Source organism: Hypanus sabinus, chromosome 12 (genome assembly GCF_030144855.1).
Source record: "Hypanus sabinus isolate sHypSab1 chromosome 12, sHypSab1.hap1, whole genome shotgun sequence".
In the NCBI taxonomy this organism is placed as follows: Eukaryota; Metazoa; Chordata; class Chondrichthyes; order Myliobatiformes; family Dasyatidae; genus Hypanus; species Hypanus sabinus.
Window position 1 is genome coordinate 39,592,744 of NC_082717.1, and position 10,141 is coordinate 39,602,884.

The 10,141-nt window shown below is 37.4% G+C and overlaps 1 protein-coding gene across 2 annotated transcripts in view; it reads left to right on the top strand.

Annotated features, from left to right (window-relative positions):
- Positions 1-9,429, top strand: part of utp25 (UTP25 small subunit processor component) — a 33,904-nt gene extending 24,475 nt beyond the window's left edge. The window contains exons 8-12 of one of the 2 annotated variants that reach the window (XM_059985774.1): positions 3,155-3,441; positions 4,162-4,344; positions 4,732-4,844; positions 6,505-6,750; positions 8,771-9,429. In XM_059985774.1, the coding sequence (XP_059841757.1) occupies positions 3,155-3,441; positions 4,162-4,344; positions 4,732-4,844; positions 6,505-6,750; positions 8,771-9,017 (1,076 nt within the window). In that variant the 3' untranslated portion in view covers positions 9,018-9,429. The remainder of the gene's footprint in view (positions 1-3,154; positions 3,442-4,161; positions 4,345-4,731; positions 4,845-6,504; positions 6,751-8,770) is intronic. The other variant, XM_059985775.1, reaches the window with a different exon arrangement.
- The last annotated feature ends 712 nt before the right edge of the window (positions 9,430-10,141 follow it).

Sequence of the window (10,141 nt, forward strand, 5' to 3'; positions counted from 1 at the left end):
AATATCTCAACTTCCTGGAGTCATACAGCAAGCATGTCCACCAAGTCTGTACATTTACACCATTTCTAGCCTAACCCTACTTTGTTCTTGCTGCAGTTGCATTTACTTCCCCTCCCTGTATCACCTAGACCAGGGGTCAGCAACCTTTACCACTGAAAGAGCCACTTGGACCCGTTTCCCACAGAAAAGAAAACACTGGGAGCCGCAAAACCCGCTTGACATTTAAAATGAAATAACACTGCATACAACGTTTTGTTTTGCCTTTATGCTATGTATAAACAAACTATAATGTGTTGCATTTATGAAATTGATGAACTCCTGCAGAGAAAATGAAATTACATTTCTGCATGCAACAAAAACATTTTGAACTCCGAAAAAAAGACGTTGGGTTGAAGGTTACTTTTAAGTAAAATACTCAACGTCTATTTGAGTCCTTCTTGTATTTATGAAAAACGCCAAACTTAAATTTGCCGCCAGCAGCAAACCAAAAATAACGTCAGCCAGCTGTCAACCTGAAAAATAAAAGGACTATTTCACTGAACAATGAAAACATATGAATATACGTAAAATAATAGGCAATTAAAATATTTATCATACTTGTTCAGGTTGACTCACACCTGACAATGCAGTCGTATTTAGTAGGGATGGATCGATGCTTAGGGGAGTGACCGGGAAGGATAATGTGTTTTTTTCCTCTCTGAACTCACAGAAGCGTTTCCCAAACGATGTTTGCATTGCGATGATTGCAGAATGTAAATACTCCAAATTTATCATGTCGTGACCTTGTTTGAACTCTCTCAAATTGGGGAAGTGAGACAATGTGCCTTTCTGTAAATCTCTGGCAAGCAACGTCAACTTGCGCTCGAATGCCAAAACATCCTCCAACATGTGCAGGGCTGTACGTCCTTACCCCGTTGAAGAGCTGTGTTCAGCGTGTTCAGGTGCGCTGTCATGTCTACCATGAAGTGTAGCTTTTCCAGCCACTCTGGCTGTTCCAGCTCAGGAAAGTTGAGCCCTTTGCTGCCCAGGAAAGTTTTCACTTCTTCCAGACACGCGACAAAGCGTTTCAGCACCTCCCCCCTGGACAACCATCAGACTTTGTTGTGCAGCAGGAGATCAGAATATGCAATTTCCAGCTCGTCCAGTAACAAACGGAATTGACGGTGATTTAAACTTTTTGCCATTATTTTATTGACAATCTGAATGACAACATCCATTACTTCTGTGCATTCCGGAGGAAATGTTTGAGCGCACAGTGCCTCTTGGTGCAAGATGCAGTGAAAAGTCAGCAGCTTTCTGTCCAGCGACTTCTGCAGTAAAGCCACAATTCCCTTGTGCGTTCCCGTCATATTCGGTGCCCCCATCAGTAGCTACTGACACCAGATGGGTGGTCTTTATTCCTTTGGCTCTTAAACAATTCAAGACAGCCTCACAGATGTCCTCCCCCTGTGTTTGGTCTTTTAGAGGTATCAACTCAATCAGTTCTTCCTGTGGCCCGGCAGAGTTTACATACCGGCAGAACAACGCTATTTGTTCAATATCACCTTTGTCTTTAGACTCGTCACAGGCAATCGAGTAGGCCACAGCTGAATTGATGTCTTTAATTTGCTGTCTTGTGATGTCTTCTGCCATTTTTATGGTTCTGTCTTTGACAGTCTTTGCAGAGAGGGGCATATCCCTGATTTTCTGCACAATTTCACTCTTGTTTTTAAAGTCCGTGAATAGATGTTCTGAAATCTTAATGAAAGATTCTTTTATATATTCACCATCTGTAAACTGCTTCCCGTGCCTGACTATTTCCTGAGCGGCAATATAACTGGCGTATGTCGTTGATTTTCCAGACTTCATCCATTTCTGGAAATGATTTTTGCTCAGATCAACCTTCCGCATCAGTTCCGAAACGGCTTTTTTTCTCTCATCTCCATCCGGATATTTTTGAGCAAAGGCTGCGTGTTTATTCTGGAAATGCCTTGCGACATTTGACTTTTTGTTGTTTGCTAGTTTCTCATTGCATATTAAGCATACCGGTAAACCAGTCTCGTCAACAATGAAAGCAAATGAATCTGTCCACGTATCATTAAACGTTCTGTTTTCTTCAGTCACTTTTCTTTTTTTAGAATTCTCCATAGTTGGCTTACCTTGGATCGAAAAATTAAAGAAATCGCGCACTGGCGGGTGTCAGGTATTGGCAGTGGTGACGTATATTAATAGCGATAAAAACACGTTGTAGCGGTGTGCTCACGCAGTCAGTAAACTGCAGTCGAATAACTTTATTCGAACTAAACAGCCTTGCTTTTAAGCCTCCCTCAACCCAGCCCCCATGGACGCAGATGCTGCAAAAGACGCGTACTCACAAACCCCCGTAGGCTATCTCCCTTAGCCGGAATGCTGGCTAATTGTGAGGAAATGTGTCGCCACACTTAGATTGTACAAGATCACCATAATCTTCAAATTTAGAATTACATTTCAAAAGCTAACAAACTAACATAAAATACATTTTAATTAAATACTGACCAATTATTTCCCAAAGCCACAGGGAGCCGCAGCACAGAGGTGAAAGAGCCACAAATGGCTCGGGAGCCGCAGGTTGCCGACCCCCGACCTAGACCAACACCCACACCTGGTTCAGCCACTAACCTGCAATTTACAGTCAACAAGTAACTTCCTAATCAATTTATCTTTGGACGAAACCAAAGCCCTTAGATACATATGGACACAGGAAAAATGTGCCAACACCATACACAGTAAAGTGGAGGCCAGGAGTGAATCTGCCTCACTGGAGTTGTGAGCAGCAGCTCTGTTAGATGTGCTGCTTTGTCTCTTAATATTTGATTCTTTCCAGTTAGATGTTCAAAACATTTCTTGTTTGCATTTTAACAATTTAGTTTCTTGCCTTTTTGACTGCAGTTACATAGGTTATCTCTTCTGCCTTGCCAATAAATCATCTTTATATCACTTTTCACTTTTCTAAATTGTAGGGCTAAAGGTTTTTGAGTACACAGTGCTGTGATTGACTGAACCAAATTCACACCAACTAGGTGTCCCAAGGACTGTACACAGAATAAATATATTTGTAGTGGTATTGAGGGGTGAAAGTGGAGAGCTTCTTCAATATTTATAAATTAATTTATGCCTGTTTGTTTCTATTACATAGGGGTGGCCATCCTTCGTAGGAGTATAAGATTGTATGCACCATTTTATTCTAGCGACATCATCATTGCTTCTCCACTGGGCATGCGAACAATTGTCAAAACTGAAGGCGACAAGACGGGGGACTTTGATTTCCTTTCCTCCATTGAAATCTTAATTATTGACCAAGCTGATATTTATCTTATGCAAAACTGGGAACATGTTGTGGTGAGAAGTTCCATTCAACATTCCTGTTCATTCCTGTTCGGAGGATTGTCTGAAAAAAAAATTTCACAGTATAATTTATCCCAAGTATGCATTTTCTTAAGGGTAAACTAATAATTCTGAACATATTTTAAGAGTTGGCATGACAGCTGCTGAAGTTATAAAGGGTGATGTGTTGGGTAACGAAGTTTTTTTTAATTGACTGTTACTCTTCAAATATTAAAATTCTTAAAAAGCACGATTCCTTATTTCAAAATTTATGCTATCTTATTTGAAGATGCTCTGTTTAGGAATTTGCTCTGTTTAGGAAATAAAACAAATATATAATCTCTGGTTTGTGCAAAGAACTGGTATTTTAACGGAATTATGTTAAATCTGAATAAATTAGAGAAGCTTTGCTTGTCTTTTTATGAAAAACTACCAAAATATGAATCACCTAATTTTTGAAAAGTTTTAAGTCAGTTCAGAATATCAACTACTCTCTAGTGTAGGTAATGCTGACCTTTATCTGACATGAATAGGTATATTAATCTATTACTTTTGGTGTAATAATTTGCTTTTGGATTTTTATAGGCGAAAAAAATCAAAGCTTCTGACTTTTTGTAAAAATCCACATTCTTCAGTCATATAATTCTGAGAGCATTTGAATCTCTTGTGATTCCAATACTACGGTTCTTTCTTAATGCCCCAACAAATTTGCGTTTATGTCAGAACACTGAATTCAGTGGAGTTCATAACATTTTGTTTTGCAGATGATTTCTTGTGTAGGTTTAATTATTTTCAGCATTATGTTCTCATTTCTTGCAGTTCCTGCTGAAAAATCTCAACCAACAACCTCGTGAACCACATGGAGTAGATTTCTCTCGTGTGCGTATGTGGAGTCTGAATAGTTGGTCCAAGTATTACAGACAAACTTTGATCTTCAGCGCGCTTCAGAATCCACAGATTAATTCTATTTATAGTAAACACTGCTTCAATTATAAAGGACAGGTTTGTTTATCATGAACATTTTTTAAAAATTGATTTATTGCGAATTTGAGATTTTTCCATAGTTTGAGTTTAATGCAAGTTTCAGTTAATTGAAGTCATGCATAAATCATATCACTTCATTAAGGTTAATTCAGTTATGCATATATAATGGCTTACATTGATTGTCTAGTTTTGCTTAGTAGCTTATGGCTATTCACATTGTATCATGTATTTATGCTTTGCTATATTTGTGTCACTGTAAATATGTGCATTGCATTATCTTAAGGCTTCACAGCTTTTCATACCTTGCCCTTAAAACCCAACAAAAGTTTTTATTACACAATTTTTCTAAATTAAATTTTAGTTGGTCAGCAGGATAAAGGTCATAATTCTTTTCCTATCTTTTAGGTGGCTGTGAGGAACATGCCTCAAGCTGGTTCCATTTGCCATGTTGTTGTGCAGTTGCCACATGTATTTCAGCGAGTGGATGCCTCCAGTTTCACAAGTTTACCTGATGCAAGGTATTCTGTTATGCTGGAATTCCAGTGTGCAAATTAAAAAAAAAGCTGGATCAAATCTGAAATGTCTTTAATGTCACACTTCTCTTGCGGGGGGGGGGAGGAAGTCTGAGAGGAAGATTATTATTGTCAAGAAGTAACAATCGGAGATCAGTTGAATGCTATTTCCAATTCATGTACATAAGATCAATGCTACCAATATGTGGTAGCAAGTAAAATATTCTCCACTTCACCATAATTAGCAGCACAATACCATTCTACTTATCACAACAGGTGGACTTATCTTTGAGTAGATGGTGGTTTTTTTTTTTGGAAAATTAAGAAACAGTCTGTAACAAGCTTAAGTCTGAGCCTGAGCAAACTCATTTCACTTGGGGGGGGGGGGGAATGGTTCTCTACTTGTCTGTTCTCTGAGGTTGGTGGCATTCTCTCTTTATTCAAACAATGATTCAAGATCCACAGCTGGTTTGAGGCCTAGCTGGTGTGAAATCAAAGGAACAGTGGAGGTGTTGTCTTTCAGGTAACCCTTAACCTGCAACATTGTTAAACACTGGGAAAAAATTCTCTGAAGTCAGAATCATGTTTATCACTGATGTGTATGATGTGAAATTTGTTCTGGCATGATTACATGAACTGCAGATGCAATATTTATCTCTCAGAAGATTAATAACAAGCTGAGAATTTTTTTGACCAAATCCAACATACTTTTTTCTAAGTTGCTAACATATCTTTTGTAATTATTTGACTCCTAGTTATTTGTCTCTGAAATACTGTACAAATGAACTTCCCTTAACAGGTTGTATTCTGATGTGCTAGATTGGAAAAATTACTGTGAAGTAACACTGATAACCATAGAAGGTTCTTCACATTTGAAGATGAGTATCAAAAGATTTAAAAGAATAAGAAAGTTTTGACACACTCAGATGAACCCTAGAATTGCCCCATAAAAGCATTTAATTCTTTTTTATATGGATCCAAAAAGTTCATCTTCATTACACAATTGACAAAAATTGAGAAAATCTAAGGGAAGTTTTTAAATGAAGCGTGTTGTACAAAGTGACCATTTATAAAGCATTGACAGAGCATTTTCTATGATAGAATTGAAGTAAGTGTGATGGACGGCAGTGAATTCTATAGAGCTGTTACTGCATCAGCTTTGTTAGGATATCGGTTAATGTAATTTTGCAACAAACTGTTAAGTAAAATAGTCTGTAACATGTAACTTTGATCAAAGTTCTCTGTAAAAGAAATTGATGTGCAAAGTTAGTAAAGTTATAAAGGCCTGACTTTAATTAAGGAAAAAGCATTTGATGCAAAAACATCATGATGTAATTCCACTAGTTGAATTTGAACTGTGTTAAATGGAAACATTAAGCCAATTTAGTGAGATTCCCAAAGAGTATTGTTGCTGGCACTTCGAATGCAAAATTTTAATTTAACCTCTTAGATAGGAAAGATTTAGAGGGACATGAACCAAACACAGCTGATAAGACTTGCTCAGAAAGGCACCTTGGTCCTCATGGTTGAGTTGGGCCAGAGGAGCTGTATCCATGTTGTGTAACTCAATGACTCTTCAGATGTGCTCTAATAAAGTTAAAATTGTAATGTTGAATATGAAATCTTGGAATACTTGAGTAAACTTGATTTTTTTTTATCCCTCAAGGTTTGAATTTTTCACCAATAAGATTTTACCTCAATATAGAGAAGCTGTTATGTCCCACACATTAATTTACATACCAGTCTACTTTGATTACGTGCGGCTCAGGAATTACTTCAATCGTGAAGAATTGAGCTTTTCACATATTTGTGAATACAGCAAAAAATCCACTGTTAACCGAGCAAGACATTACTTCCTTCAGGGAGAAAAATCTTTCCTCCTATTCACGGAACGGTTCCATTTTTATAAACGGTGAGAATCCTGTAAGAGCATTTTGTCAATTATGTAACTAGATTATTAATCTGGAGTGCAGTACTAAAATCTTCCATTGAAAACCTATTCCAATGAGTTGGAAATTTAAATTTAATTAAATCAGAATTACAAAGGAAGATTCAAATGTTACTGAAGATGAGGAAACACAAGGTTAGTTGTTATATAAGCCCATTACCATTATTTACAAGCTTTCCCATGTCAAAAATCGCTCTGGGAATATCTTGACTGCTTCGGCCATAGTAGTTCAGAAAGAAAAGATTGCCATCATTTTCCTGAGGGCAATTATTAAAGGGTAGTAAATTCTTATCTAAAGAGCATCTTAAGTTGCAAGATTTCATAGCTTTCACAGATGATTTTTAATTATCAGCATTTTTTTTTTCACTGACCTTTTGAGATGGCTCTAAATCTTTGAATTTTGGTATCCATCCTTCCAATAAGCCATTGTACCTAAATCATTTGACAAGAATATTTTCTTAGATTACTTTTTTCTTGATCACTTTCAGTATTTGATTTTTTTTTAATTGAGTGAGAGCATTGAAACAGGACCTTTTATTGACCAAGTCCTTGCTGACTATTCCTTTCCACCAATCTGACTATAATCACATTTTATTCTCCTCACACAAATGCTGGAGGAATAGAATATAAGGATCTGCCAAAAATGGCATTTCCCAGTGTGAGGCCACACTTCACCTGGGAATCTTTTGGTGATGTGTGTTGCATCTAGTGCTCCCGATGATTTGTCGAACACCTCCGTTCCATCCGCCAAAAGTGCAATTTTCCATTGGCCAACATTTTAATTCCTATCCAATATGTTGGTCCATGCCTTGTCTTCTGCCATGATACGGTCACTCTCAGGATGGAGGAGCAATACTTCATATACTGTTTAGGTAGCCTCCATTCTGATGGTATGAACATTGATTTCTGTTTCTAGTAATTTTTCCCCTCCCCCTTCCCTCTTCTTTTATTCCCCATTCTGTCCTCTTACATCTTCTCCCCACCTGCCTATCACCTCCTTCTTGTGCCCCTCCTTCTTCCTTTTCTGCCATGGTCCTTTTTCCTCTTCTATCAGATTCTCCCTGCTCAAGCCCTTTTCCCACCCGCCTGGCTTCACCAATCTCCTAGCTAGTCCTCCTTCCCCCTCCCACCTTTTTATTCTGGCATCTTCCCCCTTCTTTTCCAGTCCTGAAGAAGGGTCTCAGCCTGAAATGTCATCTGTTTATTGACTTCCATAGATGGTGCCTGACCTCCAGCATTTGTGTGCTTGCTCTGTATTTCCAGTATCTGCAGAATCTCGTTTATTATTCTCCATACATTCCCATCAGTTTCTTCCAGAATTTACCATTCACCTACAGACTAGGCACAATTTTCATCAACTCTCCTAATGTGTATCGTTTTGAGGTTTGAGTAAACTGTATCACCTAGAGGAAAATCATGTGGACAAAGAAAGAACATGCAAACTCCACACAGCCAGCATTTGAGTCATAGGAGCTGTGAGGTAGCAGCTCTACTAACTACATCAGTAGGTTTCTTTTAAGTGTAACTTTAATTTGGGGGTAAATTCATGTTGAATTGTTTATACCAGGTTAGCAGTCTTGCACATTTTTAAAACCAAGTTTCTAAAATACTCCCAAATTGCAAAAGTTAATGGCAGAATTTGTATTATAATTACATATGTGACTTTGAGCAGAATTCTCAGCAGGGTCCTTACAATAGTTATCAAAAGATCTGGTTTGTGCTTAAGAAACCGTTTGCACCTAAAATGGAAAATAAACACAATGAAGCTTTGAGAGCTTGAAGTTGTCCTAAGTGTTGTAGTATATAAAATCAATTATGTGTATACTTAAAGAACTTCACCTGTAGTAGGTTGGCCAAGCAAATATTACTGTCTTAAAAATAATTTTGCAGTTGGTTTTTCATTCACTGGAAGTATACATGTTATGTTTTTATCACAAATATGATCATTAAACATTGTCATTAAATAATTTGAATTTCATTGTAGGTACACCATCAAAGGCATCAGGCATCTTATTTTCTATGAACTTCCTACATATCCACATTTCTACAGTGATATCTGCAACATGCTGAAAGCAGAAAATAGGGGTGATGAAGCATCTTGGACTTGCACTGTTCTGTATTCCAAGTATGATGCTCAAAAGCTGACTTGTGTGGTGGGAGCAGAACGGGCTGCCCAGATGATACAGTCCAATAAATCTGTCCATTTGTTTGTGACAGGAGACGACATGTAGGATAAACTTGACTGATAAAAATTTAACAGTTCGTCATGGCTAAAGTCAAAGTTATGTCAAATTTAATATTATAAAAAAATTATTAGCCTGTCATTCTATTGCTGATTATTTATAAATCTTTCTTTTAATATCAGGAATACACATATTATTGTATCTTCCAATTTGTAAATAATATTTTAATGTTAAGTACAAAGCATAGTGCTTTTGCTGGATTCCTAAGGTTAGGCAAGCAAAAACAAACAAGCAGAAAAAAACTGAAATAAACTGCAGTTACTGTTTTATAGTTTTCTACTGTGCTTTTCTTTTGCAAATATACAGTTTCATTCTCATTTTCACTGGCTATGAAGAAGTCTGGATTTCTTGAGTTGTGAAAGCTGCAGTATAAATAAATATCAGACTTTTCTTAATTGTATAGCTGTTAATCTTTTGATTTCAGTATGTAAAATTTCTATTGTTCATCCTATTTTTGTCAAACTTGCTAGTTAGGTTTTTTGCATGCTTTTAATACAAGTCAAAATTGTTCAGTTTTTGTGAAAGCAATTTTTGGAACTTTTTTCCTGTATGTGTTATTTTACTATAAATGGGATCAGCTGTTCTCTAAGGTTCATTTATTATCAAAGTATGTATACAATATACAACTCTGAGATTCTTCATCTCTAGATAGCCACGAAACAAAGAAAAACCATGCAGGTCTTTTCAAAGAGGACCAGCAAACCCAGTCCTCCCCTCATCCCTGAATATATTTTAAAAAATGACAACATGATCATCAACCCCGCACAGAATGAAAAGAAAACATTGGCCCAAATACCCTCTCCTCACAGGAAATACATCAAGAACATTGCCCCCCCCCCCCCAAATCTCCCTCACACCCTGCACAAAAAACTAACAAAAATGCAACAAGAACATCAACCCCCCCCCCCCCCCCCCAGCAGAGTGATCCCATCAGCAAATGAAAGGCAGGTAGTTGGTGCTCACCTTCTGCATTCATCTAGTTACAATCTTCCCCGTCACTTTAATCAGCAAATAATGGAAACATTAATTGGCAAAATGGAGTCCAATATTGGCTTGCGCTCGCTGCGTCCCGGAATTTTTTTGGAGCCAGCAAAGCACTCTTTTTAAGAAGA